This window comes from Sminthopsis crassicaudata, chromosome 5 (assembly GCF_048593235.1).
Source record: "Sminthopsis crassicaudata isolate SCR6 chromosome 5, ASM4859323v1, whole genome shotgun sequence".
NCBI lineage: Eukaryota > Metazoa > Chordata > Mammalia > Dasyuromorphia > Dasyuridae > Sminthopsis > Sminthopsis crassicaudata.
This window is the reverse complement of record NC_133621.1, coordinates 306,185,287-306,202,453: the sequence shown is the minus strand read 5'-3', so window position 1 is coordinate 306,202,453 and position 17,167 is coordinate 306,185,287. Positions and strand designations below refer to the sequence as shown.

General features: G+C 41.1%; 1 protein-coding gene across 2 annotated transcripts in view; it reads left to right on the top strand.

Moving 5' to 3' along the window:
* Window positions 1-8,840, top strand: part of ZBED4 (zinc finger BED-type containing 4) — a 30,506-nt gene extending 21,666 nt beyond the window's left edge. For both annotated transcript variants that reach the window (XM_074272060.1, XM_074272062.1), the window contains one exon: window positions 3,505-8,840. In XM_074272060.1, coding sequence (XP_074128161.1) covers window positions 3,870-7,391 — 3,522 coding nt within the window. In that variant the 5' untranslated portion in view covers window positions 3,505-3,869 and the 3' untranslated portion in view covers window positions 7,392-8,840. The remainder of the gene's footprint in view (window positions 1-3,504) is intronic.
* Window positions 8,841-17,167: the final 8,327 nt, after the last annotated feature.

Sequence of the window (17,167 nt, the reverse complement as noted above, 5' to 3'; positions counted from 1 at the left end):
ACCACTGCCAGCCCGTTACTGGTGCTTCCTTTCCAGTGTCCGCCATGGCAGGCATCAGGACACCATCCTGACCTGCAGTGCCCCTGCTCAGGAGCTCTCGCCTGTCTTATGGATGTTTTATTTCCTATGTTTGCTTGAGAAGCTCCCTATGCCCATATTCTCCCACTCCTCCAGCTGCAGTTGCCCCCAGAGCAGTGGAACTCTTTTTTGTTGGTGGCGGGGGGGGGGGGGAGGGATTGTTTTTGTCTCTGTGGCCCCATTTTAGGTTTTCCTATACTGTGGCTGGCCATTTCTTTCTCTGACTCATTTTATGGATGAGGGAACAGAGGCACAGAGGATGCTGGTCAGGAGAAGCTCCCCCTTCCCCCAAGGAAGGCCCCATTCCTGTCCCTCCTCTTCCTTACCCTCTTCCTAGGAGGCGTCTTCATTCCTAGGCCCTGCTTTGACAAGTGTCACTTTGGTCTGTCCTTTCTCTCCCCTTTTGTGGTCCTTGCATGTCGGATTGTTATCCCACAAATGACACATTCACCACTAGGCCGGACGTTGCCAGCTTCTGTTTGATTTCTCCTCCTCTCCCCAACACACTTTAGGAAAAAGTCTAACTGGTCATTCTGTTGTCCCTCCTTGCCTGCCGCATTATTCTCTCTTCTGTACTTCTGTTATTTGAGGTACTTGAGGTGCAATTAGTCATTTCTGGTTTTCTTTTCTAAAAATATTTCAAACTCTTCTTTATTTTTGAACATCCATCTTTTGTCCTATGTGGTTAAGTTCAGATTAGCAGGATAGGTCACCCTGGGCCTCATCCTGTGCTCTTTGGAACACAATAATAGTCTATTCTCTCCTGCTTTTTGCAGTGGGTGTGGAGTAGTCTTGTGTTATTTAAGTGTCCTTCCCTTGCCTTTCTCCTATGGCTTGCAGAACTTCTTGTTTCTAAATTGAATTGTTAAATTTAACTACCTTGAGTCTTGGCATTTGTAACTTTAGGTTTTTCCCTGGAGGTGATCTGTCAATTCTTTCTATTAGAATTTAATTTTCTATGTTTTGAAGTTCTGAGCAGTTTTCTTCTATTATTTCCTTCATAATTGTGTTGATGTTTTTTGTCTTGTCATGTTCTAACAGATCTAGGACCTTAAATTATTTCTGTTCATTCTGTCTTCAGGATCTAGATGTTTGCTTGCATCGTGGCCATATTTTCTTTTAATATATGCTATTGGTTTTTGCTTCACTTCTAGGTTGTCCTCCATTTCTGTTTATTTGCATTCCCCATCTATTGTGCTCTCTTTTGTTTCTTTGGTGAGGCTTGCCATTGCAGATTCTGGATCTTCATTCCATTCAATATTTTTGCTGCCCAAGCCCTAAGTCCTGTTCTCATAATTCTCATTTCTCTTTTAAACCATTCAAGAATAGCTTGTTGTAAGAAAATGGTATTTACACACATATTGAATCTAGGTTATATTGTAACACATGTAAAATGTATGGGATTGCCTGTCATGGGGGGAGGGGGAGAGAGTGGAGGGAGAGGAGGATAATTTGGAAAAATGAATACAAGGGATAATATTATAAAAAAAATTACTCATGCATATATATTGTGGAAAAAAAATTCTAAATAAAAGTATATTTAAAAAAAAAAAAGAATAGCTTGTTGTGTTTTGCGCTCTCCTCAAATTCCACAGTGTCCTCTGTCTCATCAAATGTTGAATCATTTTCCTTGGTCTTTATAGTATTCATAGAATTGGCTGGACTAATTTATTTCCTCTTGTTGTTTCTGTTTTTTCCTATGATTTGTTTATAAACAGCTCAAGACGTTGAAATTTCTTTTCCTGAATGACTTTTGAGTCTTCTTTCTCCCCTTCCTTATTGTTCCCTTCTGACTCCCTCCCTTCTGATTATAGTTTCTTTAGGAGTTAGATCCCAAAGTGCCTTAGCCTCTTCCAACACATCAAGAAATTCATATTTCACCAGTGTAGTTCTCTGCCCCAAGTGATTCTTGGGTGGTACACATTGACTCCAGCTGGGTACTGGGTAATGGAGTGTTGCCCAGTTCTTGTCTGGATTATCTGTCTTTTTGTTCTCTGGCCAACCAAAGCTCAGAGCTTTCATTCCCCAGCACCATCAGTTCAGAACTTGGACCTCTAGTGCTGCCAGATTGCAGCCCCTCACTTGTTACTGAAGGGCTGGGGCCAAGATAACTATTGAGGCCTGAGCAAATTTCTAAATCCTGAAGCTGGGACTTTAACAGCATTGGGAAGAGGAAAGGGAGAATGGGGTACAGGGGTGGGCTTTGAAATAAGACTGTGGAAGGCAGAAGGGTATATTGAATGAGTTCAAAGTCATCTTGTTTAGTACTGGAGTGGTTTGCCATTTCTTTCTCCAGCTTATTTTACAGATCTGGAAACCAAGGCAAACAGGATTAAATGACTTGCCCAGGCTCCCATAGCTAGTAAGTGTTTGAGACTGGATTCAAACTCAGATCCTTCTGACTCCAGGCCTGGTACTGTATCCACTGTGCTTTCTAGCTGCTCTTGAGCTTAGGGTTAGTGAAAATCAATTCTTAGCATTTTTTTTCAACCTTGTTTTGGTTTCTAGGCACACTTACTGAATGAGGTTTGATTTTCTACACTTAAATCTCAGTTCAGAGTTAGTTATCATTTCTAGACCTTCTTTAATTTTACAATGTTTTGGCTCATTTCAGTCCTTATCGATAATTATAATAAATTAAGGAGGGGAAAGTTACATTTAGGTTGTTGTTTTTCATCTTATGATAGCTCTTGCTAACATTTTTGTCAAATTTTCATAGATCAAGAAAGGGTACATTTTGGGGTTCTAGATATCCTTGTTTTCCCTCCTCTTTATCAGTGGATTTTTGAGTGTTTACTGTGATGTTTGTTACTTTTCTTTCATTGGGCTTTTTGTTGGTATCTTTTATTTACAAAACATCTCCTAAAAGCACGAGCACTCACATACCCTTCCCAATGAAAAAAAAAAGAGTTAAGCCCAGTTGCCTAATGTGTGATTATGACTGACAGTACCCATCACTTTCCAGTTTTGTAGTTTACTGCTTGTTTACCAAAAGAATATGATTTTTTTTTTTTTTTTTGGTTTTGGAGCCAGCATCATCTGTAGTCTTTGACAACAGTGTGTTTGCTTAAGTGTTTGTATTCATAGATATCATTATAGTTGTTATGTTTCTATATTATTATTTTAGTTCTGCTTTCTTCACTCTTCATTAGTTTATATACATCTTCTCAGCTTTCAAACATGAGGTTTTTAAGTTTAAAGAATCTCCTTTGTTAGGCAAGTTCATGTTATTAATGCTTTTTTTCATAGGCTTTATTTAATGGGATGCAAAAAGTTAAAATGGAAGGACACTCTACCTGCTTTAATTCTCCTTGGTAATTTGGAGAAATTATGTAAGAATTATGTCTTCTACGTTTGTTGTAGAATAGAGATTTTTAAGGTTTGATTCAATTTAGAATTTAATTTGATTCCATCTTTTATTTACAGGTGATACAAAAGGATCATGTTTACATTTCCAAGATGAATGGGATTCTGACTTTGAGAAGAGAAGCTGAACTGTCACTGCCCACATTTATGTTCAGAACATGGAGCATGTAGTACTCAAGAGGCTCGAGAACGGTGACTTAGGCCCTGGGATGATCTGCTCCTAAAGAGAATTAGAGGGTTTTATGAGTTATGTCTGCAGATTTTCAATGAGAGTTGACAATGAATTCTGTCTGCAAAAACGGCCACATTACAAAAGACTGAAGATTGGATGTTTTGTGCTTTTGCACAAACTCCATTATTTGGATCAAATTGTACTCCTAAGTTATTAACGTACGATGGTACAGCCAGAATAATCACTCCCAATCATGGATAAGAATCAGGAAACGTGTCCAAAAATGGATAGTAGTTTTGTGTTAGATAAGATAAATTTTAAAGTAGAACCCGAAGATAATATAACTAACCATAGTTTGGAAAGAATGGATTTTAAAAGTGAGCAAGAGGACATGAGACAGACAGACAGCAGTGATGAACAAGCAGAATTCAAAGGAAAAAACTGTAACAGTCGTCACCCTGGGAAATACTCTTCTCCTGACAATGAGGAGGATTATGGCTCTTTATTTTCGCAGTATAGCAGCACACTGTATGATGTGGCGATGGAAGCCGTGGCACAGAGCCTCCTTTCTAGCAGAAACATAAGCTCAAGGAAAAAGTCTCCAGCTTGGAATCATTTCTTTATTTCTCCTCGGGATAGCACTAAAGCAATATGTATGTACTGTATGAAGGAATTCAGTCGGGGTAAGAATGAGAAGGACCTAAGTACAAGCTGCCTGATGAGACATGTGCGAAGGGCTCACCCTACTGTGCTCATTCAGGAAAATGGCAGTATGCCCAGCATTGCCTCCTTTCCGTCTCCATCCCTACTCCTCCCTCCACAGCCTACAGACGTCGGCGACCTGAGCGCCGTGTTGTCACCTATAAAACTAGTTAAGAAGATTGCTTCCAAGATGCCCTCCCCAGATCGTGTGATGGAGGAATCCAGCTCTGTCATTTCTTCTGAAGAAATGTCATCTGACTTGTCCATCTCGGAGAAATACAACAAAGAAGAAGCACTGGTGGGCTCCTCTCCACACCTGCCCGGTGCCCAGTACGATGAAACTGTGGAGAACGTAGCAGAAAAGACTATTCCAGTCCCAAAGAGCACTTCAGGTTCCAGGAGAAGGTCTGCTGTCTGGAAACATTTTTATTTGTCTCCTTTAGACAATTCTAAAGCTGTCTGCATACACTGCATGAATGAATTTAGTAGAGGAAAGAATGGGAAAGACCTGGGCACGAGCTGTTTAATAAGACACATGTGGAGAGCCCATCGATCCATTGTGTTGCAGGAGAATGGAGGTGGCACGAGCATCCCACCTCTTTATTCCGCTCCTCCGACTCTGTTGCCTTCTCTGCTGCCCTCGGAGGGAGATTTGAATTCTGTGGCGTCTTCTCCAGGAAAGCTGGTGAAAGAATCCCCTTCAGCCTCCTCTTCTCCTGACAGACTAGCAGAAGAAATACATTCTCACCTCAATCCTGGAGATGCATTAATGGAAGATGTGTCTGTTCTGTCATCTTCTGACGACGTAGGGGAAGCTTCGGTGGTGTCTTCGCCCGAGAAGCAAGGGGATGGATTGAGTACCTTAATTTTTGAGCCGGGCACTGTTTTTCAACAAAACAAAAGGATAATGAAAAGACTGAAGTCGGAAGTCTGGCATCATTTTTCACTGTCTCCCACAGACAATTTGAAAGCAGTCTGCAGATACTGTAGTTGTATGATTAGTCGTGGGAAAAAGGGTGATGTCGGTACAAGTTGTTTGATGAGGCATCTCTACAGGCGTCATCCGGAAGTGATTGGGAACCAAAAGAGCTTTATTGATGCTAGTTTGGCAAATTCTCCGTATGCCACCTTGGCTTCTGCAGAATGTTCCTCCTCTAAATTGACTGACTTGCCAACGATGGTTACGAATGATAATCAGGTGATCTTTCCTGTTAATAGCAAAAAGACCTCAAAACTGTGGAATCATTTTTCGATTTGTTCAGCAGACTCAACAAAAGTAATATGCTTGCACTGTGGACGTACGATAAGCAGGGGGAAGAAGCCAACCAATTTGGGTACCAGTTGCCTTCTAAGACACTTACAACGGTTTCATAGCAACGTGCTAAAAAATGACTCCTCAGAGACGGTGTTGCCCTCTGCTGCCGAGATACGTGTGCCCCTGAGCACAGAGTTACTAGGATCATCGTCCTTAGATGAAACCAATGAAAAGTTTTCTGACTCTCACCCAGTTGCCAAAAAAATCACAAGTCTTGTAGCAGAAATGATTGCACTTGACCTTCAGCCATATTCTTTTGTAGACAATATTGGCTTTAACAGGCTGCTTGAATACTTGCAACCTCAATATTCTTTACCTGCGCCATCTTACTTTTCTAGGACCGCAATCCCAGATATGTATGATAATGTGAAGCAGATCATCGTTTCCCAGCTTAAGGAAGCCGAGAGCGGCGTGATCCATTTCACCTCTGGGATCTGGATGAGTAGCCAGACTCGGGAGTATCTCACCCTCACTGCACACTGGGTCACATTTGAGTCTTCGGTCCGGCCTCATTGTGAAGATTACCACTGCTCTGCACTTTTAAACGTGTCCCAGGTGGACTGTGACTACAGCGGGGTCAGTGTTCAGAAGCAGCTGGAATACTGGTGGGAAGCCTGGGTCACCTCTGTTGGCCTTCAGATTGGGATTACTGTGACTGATAATCAGAGCATTGGGAAAACATTAAATGAAGGGGAACACTCCAGTGTGCCGTGCTTTGGTCACACAATCAATCTGATTGTTAATGAGGCTATTAAGAGTCAGAGGATGGTTCAGAACTTGCTTAGCATTGCTAGGAAGATCTGTGAGCGGGTGCACAGGTCGGCAAAGGCAAAAGAGAAGCTCGCCGAATTGCAGAAAGAATACGAGCTGCCTCCGCACCACCTCATTCAAGACGTTCCATCCAAATGGAATACGTCTTTTCACATGCTCGAGCGTCTCATTGAACAGAAGAGGGCAATTGATGAAATGTCGATTGAATGTAGCTTCCGAGAACAGATTAGCTGTGACCAGTGGGAAGTCATGCAGTCTGTGTGCCACGCGCTGAAGCCATTTGAGGCGGCAAGCCGGGAGATGAGCACACACATGTCCACCCTGAGCCAGGTAATCCCAATGATCCACATTCTCAATAGGAAAATAGAAATGTTATTTGAGGAAACGATGGGCATCGACACCATGTTGAAGTCTTTGAAAGAAGCAATGGTAAGTAGATTATCCTCTACCCTTCACGACCCAAGGTACATTTTTGCTACACTTTTGGACCCTCGTTATAAAGCTTCCTTATTTACAGAAGAGGAGGCTGAACAGTACAAGCAAGATTTAATCAGGGAACTAGAAATATTGAGTTCTACCTCAGATGATAAACCTGTTTCCAATGGGTGCGATATAGGTTCACCATCTACAAACTCTGTTGGAGAGGACAGCCTCTGGTCGCTTATGGCCAAGCTAAAAAGAAAAGACCTAAAAGACAAGACGAAGCTGCCAGAAGAAATGGTGCTTGCCTACTTGGAGGAAGAGGTGCTCGAACACAACTGTGACCCCCTAACTTACTGGAATTTAAAGAAGTCGTCCTGGCCAGCCCTGGCCAAGCTGGCTGTCAGGTTCTTGGGCTGTCCCCCAAGCATCGTTCCTTCAGAAAGACTGTTCAACAACACATCCAACGAAAACAGCAGCTTTAGCCAGTCTAGGCTAATGATGGAACACTTTGAAAAACTGATTTTTTTGAAAGTAAATCTTCCCTTAATATACTTTCAGTATTGAAACGAATGAACAAGCTGCCAGGTTCAAACGATTGACGCCTACTAGACATTCACTGTCTCTGTGACTGGGATTGTTGCGTTGCTCCACTTAGGGGCCATGTATGACATCCAATCAGTGACCCTGATTCCAAGGTTAGCTCCACTCTCCAGCTTTCAATCCAATGTCTACATGTGCCTTATCCATAATTCTTCAGGCCAGATGGTGTATATATGTTTTTTGTTTTTGTTTTTTTTTTTTTTAAGAAGTCCACACTAGGTAGAGTCTGTCTTGTCAAATTATAAAATATGATTATTAGGTTTTAATCCATAACTGTAAACTTTAAAAAGGGGGGGAGGGTCTCAGTCATTTGTTTTAATAGAATGGCAAAACAAAAAAAACAAAAAAAAAAAAAAGAGATGTACACAGTTTGACTCTATAGTTTTTTTTGTTTTTTTTTTTTATTCAATTATGTAAAAACTATGAACCAGGTACTGTATTTTAGTTAAACTTTGCTCTTATGGCAGCAGAGCAGCTTTTGAAGCTGTCCAGTGAAAGCTGGATTTCAAAGGTGGAGGTCAAAAGCCATCCTTTCCTAAGCAGTTGTTGACCGCAGGCTCTCAGATACTCGGAGGGTGCAAACAAACCAGACAGGGGGAGAGCCGCTTACTAAGACAGGAAATTTTTTTTAGTATTCGAACATGCAACTAAAATTAGAGGTATTATCGAATATCTTATACAGGGATCTCTAAAGAAACTTCCCATTGGTTTTTGTGTTTGTTTTTTTGTGTGTTTGTTTTTTATTCAGGTTTTACATTGTCCTTGAACTTCAGAAATATTCTGAGTATTTATATAAGCTGCTTGGTATTTTCACCAAGGTTTGTGAATTCATGCTTATGTTATTTAACACAGTGCATAAGATGGCAAGAAATCTACAGCAGAAGTTCAGTTAATTGATTGTGAAGCCTTTAAAATCAATTTTGTATATCCAAGCTATGAGGCTCCTGGTGTCAACAAGCATTGGCTCCCGAGTCGATCTGTTGCATGAGAATCTGTTGTAGAAAACTGATTACTGTATTCCCTTCACAAGAATAGCCTTATAGACGTGGCGCACTGCTTAGTCTTTTTAAATGTACCTAGGGGTGATTCAGCAGGCAGGCGGGAGATTTTAGAATCCTAAGGCATCAGGATAAAAGGAGTCAGGTTGTCTTTGGACAGTATGTTCTCAATGTTATTATTTTTTTTTGTTTTTGTTTTAACATCTAGAAAAGGGGTCAATTTCTCATTTCAGTTTTTAGATGAAATATTTGGGGGGTAATAAGTCACTCATTTGCCTATGAACCTTTAGAAAAGTTGTAGTTTTGTTAAAATACTGTACCTTTGCCTAATCTAATTTTTGCATTTACTATGTTTTAGTGTATTTATAAATGGTGAATTCAGTTTCTGAAATTAAACATTTTATTTGCAATTTTCTAGTGCTGGTGAATCCTGATTTTTATTTCTAAGTGCAAACGATCGGTGTGAGCAATACCCAATCCATACAGCGCTTTAAAGTCTAATGTGGTTCTAGATCGAAGCTCAGTATGCCAAACTGTCGGTTACCATTCCCATTAGTTCTCCATGCCCCATGCTGGGATAAGGGGGCCCTTTCTTGCCTCTCAGGGGCAGGTGTGTTTGGTTCTTTGTAAACTCCAAGCCAGGTAACATAAGGAAGGTCTAGAGCAAAATCCAAAGCATTCATGCTTTTGTGACAGTTAACTATTTAGGTCCTTTAAAGATTCTATAGATGGCTTGTTGGTTGTTGTTTTTAAATAAACACTCCCCTTTTTGGTGGGAAACTTTGTTAACTTCATCTATGGAGAACCGAATTGAAAACCAAGAAGGAAGTAAAGAAAGTCTCTGAAGAGCTAAAACTGGATGCCCACACCTCCCAGTCCCAAGAACATTTCAGATGTTACTGCAGAGAGCCAAGGAGCACTTGAAAAGCAGGAGCCGTGCTCATTTTGTTGGATGCGGCACGTCAGGTCAGGAGCCAGCTTTCCTCTTTCAGTTTGGGAAGACTGAGTCCTGCTTCTGAGACCTGCCACGGTCAGTCCCTGACTCTTCAGGATTCGAGTGGCAGCTGATCTGCAGAGAGGTGGCATTCCCCACCCTAGATCCCTAGGGTCTCTCTCAGTCAAGATTCTTGCCTGAGTCCTGAGTGTGGCTCCAGGAAGGGAATAGTCAAGGTGTTTGCTGCCTGAAAACTCCAAGAGAGTTGTGCTTACAGAAAGGCTCCAGTCTGTTCTGCAGTAGCTCCCAAGTCTGGCTTCTTGGGAAAAGCCCACCTGGGCTTCAGCCATGACTTTTCTATCAAATGGCCACTTAGCTCAGCTTCTCATGGAGCTCATTGCATTGATCAGAGATGCCGTCTCTCAGCACTGTCTTGATGAGATAATTCTGGTGTAAGTGATCCTCCTGGTTTTTGCTCACTTCACTCAACACTCAGACTCATAGGAGTCTTCTGAATCTGGCCCTCCATTCTCTTTCTCTTTCTTTTTTTTAAATTAAAGCTTTTTATTTTCAAAACATATGTATAGATAATTTTCAGCACTCACCTTTGCAAAACCTTTTTTTTTTTTTTTTTTTTTTTGAGGCTAGGGTTAAGTGACTTGCCCAAGGTCACACAGCTAGGAAGTGTTAAGTGTCTGAGACTAGATTTGAACTCGGGTCCTCCTGAATTCAAGGCTGGTGCTCTATCCACTGCACCACCTAGCCGCCCCCTCCTTTGCAAAACCTTGTGTTTCAATTTTTTTTTTCCTTTCCTTCCTCCCCATCCCTTCTTCTAGATGCCAAGAAATCCAATGTATTAAACATGAGCAGTTCTTCTGTTTGTATTTTCAGTTATCTTGCTGCACAAGAAAAATCAGATCAAAAAGGAAAAAGAAATGAGGGAAAAAAAAAAAAGGCAAGCAAATAACAAAAAAGGTGGAAATGCTATGTTGTAGTCCATACTCAGTTCCCACAAAACTCTCTCTAGGTGCAGGTGGCTCTCTCCATCATAAGACCATTGGGACTTGGCCCTCCCTTCTCACAGCATGTTCACACACCACCAGCTGATAGAGGCACCTCCTGATTTTTATTTAATGTATGTGGAACCTTTTTCCTCCCCAGTCTTTTGTTTTTTGTTTTTTAATGTTTTGCTGATATAAAAAAAAAAAAAATTGTCATTTACTGGTCCTCCCTTATACAGAAGTACAACCAAGCATAAGAAACTGGCCATTTTAAAGCACCTGAATTGCCTCCCAATCTTCTCTCTCCCTGGAGAAGCCCTCTCTAGTAACACAAAGACTTGGACAAATCCCAGCAGACTTAGTGAGTGTGCCTGAAGGCATTAGGTGGCTCGTACCCTTATAGTGGGACACTTCCTTTGACCAGTGTCCCCAAACTTTGGAAACTCAGAACCTGCTAGCCTTCTGACTTAGTTCTCCTCAAGGATCCTCTTGCTCAAGCTGGTTCCTATTGCACCCACTAAGAAGAGAAGAGCAATAAAATAAGAAATAATTTTTTAAAAACTATCTTTAAGATATACCCCTCCCTTTCTCTGCTTAAAAAAAAAAAAAAAATGTAGAGTAATCGACCTCCAAAGTCTCCCTACTCAACTCAAAGAACTCCAGGTAGAAGGGACCTTGGTGGCCATCCACTCCAATATATACCTCATTCCAAAAAATAAAAGTTCAATCAAAACTTCAGGATTCCAATTCCAATTGATCAATGATGGACAGAATCAGCTACACCCAGAAAAGGAACACTGGGAAATGAGTGTAAACTGTGAGCATTTTTTTGTTTTTCTTCCCAGATTATTTTTACCTTCCGAATACAATTCTTCCTTTGCAACAACAACAAAATAATTCGGTTCTGCACATATATATTGTACCTAGGATATACTATAAGATATTTAATATGTATGGGAATGCCTGCCATCTAGGGGAGGGGGTAGAGGGAAGGAGGGGAAAAATTCAGAACAGAAGGGAGTATAGGGGATAATGTAAAAAAAATTACCTATGCATATGTACTGTCAAAAAAAAGTTATAATTATAAAATTAATTAAAAAAAAAGAAACTTCAGGATTCTTGATTCAGGAAGAAGAAATTCCCTTTTATGCTGATAGCAACAGTCCAAAGCATTTTTGTGACACACTGAAGGCTATTTATGGGCCCAAGACTTACAGTATATCTCCACTGCTCTCTGTTGATCGAGCCCCATCAATTAGTAATAAGGACATAACACTAGAGGATGAGCTGAACATTTCAAGAGACCGTCATCAATCAAAGCTGAAGCCCCTGACTGTTTCCTTCAGGATGAAGTTGATCCCTCCCTAGATGAAGTTCCAATCAGAGAAGAGGACGAACATTTGTAGATCTGACACTGCCAGTCGTGAGCGCTTATGGAAAATTGTCAACATTTGCCCAGAGAAGTTCATCTGTATGGTGGGTCAGCTTCCTGGTGGTGTGCCGGGTTCTGGACAGCGGGCGATGCTCTCGAGCTTTCTCGGTCACCAGTGGAGTGAAACAAGGCTGGGCGTTTATTCCCTTGCTTTTAGTATGTTGTTTAATGAGGATTACACAGCATTAGCTACCTACCAGCTGAGGGTAAATTCTTCAACTTGAGAAGGCTACAAGCCAAAACCAGAGTGAAGGGAGTGCTGGTGCGTGGGTTTTTGTTTGCAGATAACTGCACTCAGTGCAGCCTCTGAAGCTGCAAGGCAATAAAGTATGGTTTGATCCCCTCCTGCTTGTGCTCATTTTGGATAAACAATAAGACAACATAGGTGTTCCATCAGCCAGCACATTATCCATCTATGGAGCCATTGGCTACAACACTTGGAGAAGTTTGGAATGCTGTGGATAAATTCACTTTCCTTGGCAGTCTACTTTCCAGGGATGTCCACACCGATACTGAGGTTGACACACACATTATCAGAATTAGTTCAGTGTTTGGAAAGCTCCAAAGAAAAGTATGAAGGAGGAGAGGGATTCAACTGACTACCCAACTGAAGAGCTGATTGTTGGATGCCTGTGAAATTTGGACAGTCTACCAGTGTCGTGCCAGGAAACGGAATCGCTTCCATTTGGATTGTCTTAGGAAGACTCCGAAGATTTCTTAGCAGGAAAAGGGTCAAGACACTGAGGTCCTTTCTCCAACTAACCTGCTAAGCATCCAAGTGCCAAATGTACACTTGACTATTTTATGGAGAACACACACAAGGCAAGCACTCACAAGGTGGTCAGAAAAGGTGATACAAGGACACTCAGTGAATCTTAACTTTAGAATTGATTGTATAACATGGAAAACACAGGACCACCCAGTATGCAGGTGCTATGCTATATGAGCAAAGCAGGATTGAATTTAGCTCAGAAGAAAGGTGAGAGGCACCGAGTTAGAGAGTCCACCCCAAATGTTCATAGGGACCATTTGCGTCCAATCTATGGCAGAGCACTCTGAGCTCTTGTTGGTCTGATTGGCCACAGCCAAACACACTAACTTGACTCTAACAAAGTAATAGGGGTTTTTTTATTTTTGCCCTCTGAGAATGAAGAACGACCATCAGTTTCTAATTCCTGTCATTGCCTCTAGTGCCCCGCCAGTTGATAGATAGCCTTTCTAAGTTGTGGCACCCAGAGCTTGAACACAAGTCTTCAGATGGCAGCTGACTAGGACATGAGACCATGAGCCTAGAAGTGATGCTTCTAAATGAATGTCCCAATGGTGTCTTTGGATGTCTCTCCACACTGCTGACTCACTGGACTTGGACACTTCTTTTTCAGATAAATATGTCTAATTGAACCTCTCCTATTTTATACTTGGGAAGATGATTTTAAGAGCTCTCTTTAATACTCAACCCTTATTTAATGTCATCTTTAAAAAAATGATTACTTATTTGTCCATTATCTTCTCTAATATATCCTTCCCCTTATCTCAAGAGCCTTCCTTTGCAGCATAAATAAATAAAAAGGAAAAGAAAAGCTGTTGGCTTAATTACCCAACACTTAGATTAGACTTGAATGTCCTGAATTCATTTACCTAGAAGCTCCTTAATTCTTAAATTTTATCAGGACAAGGAAGCCCACTCACTGGTTTATAATTTGAGGACTCATTTTCTTTACAAAATTAAAATATTTGCCCCTCCGTAAGGCGTGGAATGATGCTCTCATTCTCTACACTTTTTCAGTTGGAAAAATCTTTCAATTCCCAAGGAAGGAGTTCATTTTGGCCAGGTGACATGGCTTCTTCCAAAGCAGCTAGATGCTCTTATTGTCTCATTCCTCATACTGGGGGTCAGCTGGCTGGTCGCCATTTTGATTATTTCCTTAGCAGCAAAAACCCCAAAGCAATACCATTTTGAGCAGCTCTGCCCTCTGTTCTTTGCTGCCACCTCATCCACCCCACCCCACCCCACCCCCAGCTGCAGTCCCAGCTCTTCTTTGTCTTCCTCTCTACTTCAATATGACTTTTAAAACAAAAGACCAGTCTCGTCCCTTATTCCTAGCTTCCTCAACTCATTCTGAGCTTTAGGATTCCTGATGGTATTTTTTTTTATTATTATTTAGAATTTTTTTTCCACAGTATATATGCATGAGTAATTTTTTTTAATATTATCCCTTGTATTCATTTTTCCAAATTATCCCCCCTCCCTCTACTCCTTCCCCTTGATGACAGGCAATCCCATACATTTTACATGTGTTACAATATAACCTAGATACAATATATGTGTGTAAATCCCATTTTCTTGTTGCACAATAAGCATTAGATTCGGAAGGTATAAGTAACCTGGGTAGATAGACAGTAGTGCTAACAATTTACATTCACTTCCCAGTGTTCCTTTTCTGGGTGTAGTTATTTCTGTCCTTGATGGTATTTTTAAAATAGACTTCTTTTTATTAATATTTTTAGTTTTCAGACTGATTATATCTCCCTAAAGAATCATCCCTTATAACAGAGATTTTTAGTAAAATTTAACGCAGCCAGGAAAAATCTCTGTTTATAGAGTTCCACATCTGCAGACCTTCATCTCTTAAAAGGAGTGGGAAAACATCTAATATCTCTGCTTTTGAGATGTGCTTTAGTTTTGCAGCATTCAGATGTAATGTTTTGTGGGTTTTGGTTTTTTGTTTTGCTGTAGTCAAAAGTCATTTCACTTTCTATCAGTTCATAATCAGTTCTGCCTGTGCTCCTGCTTTCTTACTATGTTTCGTCATCTCTTGCAGCACAGTAATTTTTCATTACATCATGCACCACCATCTTTATAGTCATTCTACAATCCATGACCATCTACTTTGTTTTCAATTCTATTATAAAAATTGCTGCTATAAATACTTTTGGTTTATTTGGAACTTTTCTTTTTGTTAGGATTTGTATCTATCAATAGAAGGAATCTCTGAGCCGAATGTTATGGACCTATTTCGCCATTTCTTTGCATATCTCCTTACTATGTTTCCAGAATGGTCGTACCAAATGACAGTTCCACCAGCAATGCACTGGTATGCTTGTCTTTTCATACCCCTCTAGCATTTTTGCCCCAACACTATACCTGTAGGATTATGTCACTCTTGACCTTTTTGCCATTCATGTTTAAGCCCTGTTGGTGTGCCTCTCATGCATCCAACTCTTTTCGTCATCAGAATTGGGCTTTCAGAATTAGAACCTTGAGACTCTGGTCTGACTTTCCATGTAGAATTTTGATACCCAGGGAAAGTTCTATATTCCCTCTCTACCTTTGATGTTTCCTCCCCAGTCTTGCTTAGTTTCCTCCCACCTTCACAATTCTAGGACAAAGTGGTCCCCTTACTCTCTTCCACTATTTCTATACCAGCTTTCACTTTCTTGTGAATCTCAAATCCAGAATACAATTTCTTCTTGCTGGTTCCTACACTGTTCAAAAAATGAAATTGTGGTTAAGGCAAGTCAGACAGTTAACTAGTTAATCTGCTTTTGGAAGAACTCCCCTTCCATCTGGGTAGCTGATGCTGTGCATCTCTTTATATTGTACCTTGTGCAGGCTCCTGATGTTCCTTGACCACATCTGCATCCACAAGGATCTTTATGTAGCCTTAGTAGCATGAGATGTGTCCCACTCTCCTCAGCCCAAAACTGTTACCTGCATACTGTCATCTAACCCCCAACTGCTTAAACCATGGGTCAAGACCCCATTTGTGGGGGTTACAAAATTATGATTTATATTATCAGATGATGTTTGATTTTATTACCTATAATACCCAGGGTCATGTAAAAATCCCCCCAGCAAAAAAGAGTTGTGAGTGGAAAAAATTTAAGAAGCCCAGATCTGTCAGATGAGAGTGACTGAGTTGCTAAATCAGTGACTGTCAATCTTAGACTATTCTAGGGAATTCTCCTGAATTAATCAATATAAGCCAAGTAAAAACAAGTCTTTCCTTGCTAAGTTTAGGAGATGGGCAGCCCTTAGGTCACTGAATGAAAGAAGGCAGAAAAGGCCAGACCTGGAAAGATCTGTTCTTGGTCAAAGACAATCAGTGTCAAGGTGCCACGTCCTTGAGAAAGAATGGATTGTGGGCTGGGGAGGGACCGAAAACTTGGACTTATGTCCTTGGTGTTGGCAGCAGTGGCTGACCCAAAGCCAAATTCTCTCCTCTCTACTCAGTAAATTTCAGCGAGACTCTGTTGCCTATTAGAGACAGTTGAGTGGTCATAAAAAGATGGAAATTCAAACTAACCCTGTGATACTGAACGCGATACTTCCCTGTCTGCTCCACTTTGCTCATCTGTAAAATTGGGATCATATTATCAGCCAGCCACCTAGGACTGTCCTGAGGATTAATTTGTAAAGCGCTTTGCAAACCCTCAAACACCACATAAGCGCTATTACCATTTCATCTTTGGCCAGAGATTGCTCCCCTTAAGGCCTTTCACATCTTGGCTGCCTCCTTACTTTGTAGCACCTCATTCTGCCCCCCTGGTGCTCCATGTCCAAACTGTCCTTGTGTACCCTGACCGCTTCTCCCCACCTCTTACAATCCATAGCTTCCTCCAGAACTCAGCCCAAGTAGTACATTCTACAGCAGAATTTTCCAGCCTTTACTCCCACCTTCCTTTTTTTTTTTTTTTTTTTGGGTATATATCTGCTCGTGCACATGGTACCCCAGATAGAACACAACTTCCTTGAGGGTAAGACTTCATTTTCGCCTTAGGGTCTGGCACAGAGTGGATTTGTTGCTCAGGCTTCTTATACCAGCTCCCCTTTTGTCTTGGTCCACATATGACTCAGGAGGAAGTGATGAAAGATTCAAGCCTTAATTCTCTATAGAAGCCACGAGATTTTGTCCTGGATATTCAAGACAACTGAAATGGGCCCCATATTTACAGACAGGAAAGTTGGTGTGGACCGGCTCTTTCTTGTCTGTAAATATGGGGCCCATTTCAGTTGTCAAAATGAGTTAATGGCGTTTTGCACCCTTTAAAAACAAGCTCTTGTATTGGAAAATGGGAAATGGATACAAGAACTGACACTGACATGGTCTCCGACCATTTCCTGAGGCAGTTTAATGGATGTCCATTGTTAGAAACCCATCTCAGCCAGCAAACTTTTGATCTCCTTTCAAGCAGAGACGTGGCAGCTAAGAGCCACACTTGTCTGGACCACAAACCTATTTGTCAGGTCTTAAAGAAGGGACGATGGACAGTCACTAAAGAGGGAAGAGTGGAGGGGAAAACTGGCACAGGACCCCCTCAGAGGGCATTTAAAGATAAACCAGAAGACAATGGGTGGAAAATGGGAAACACTT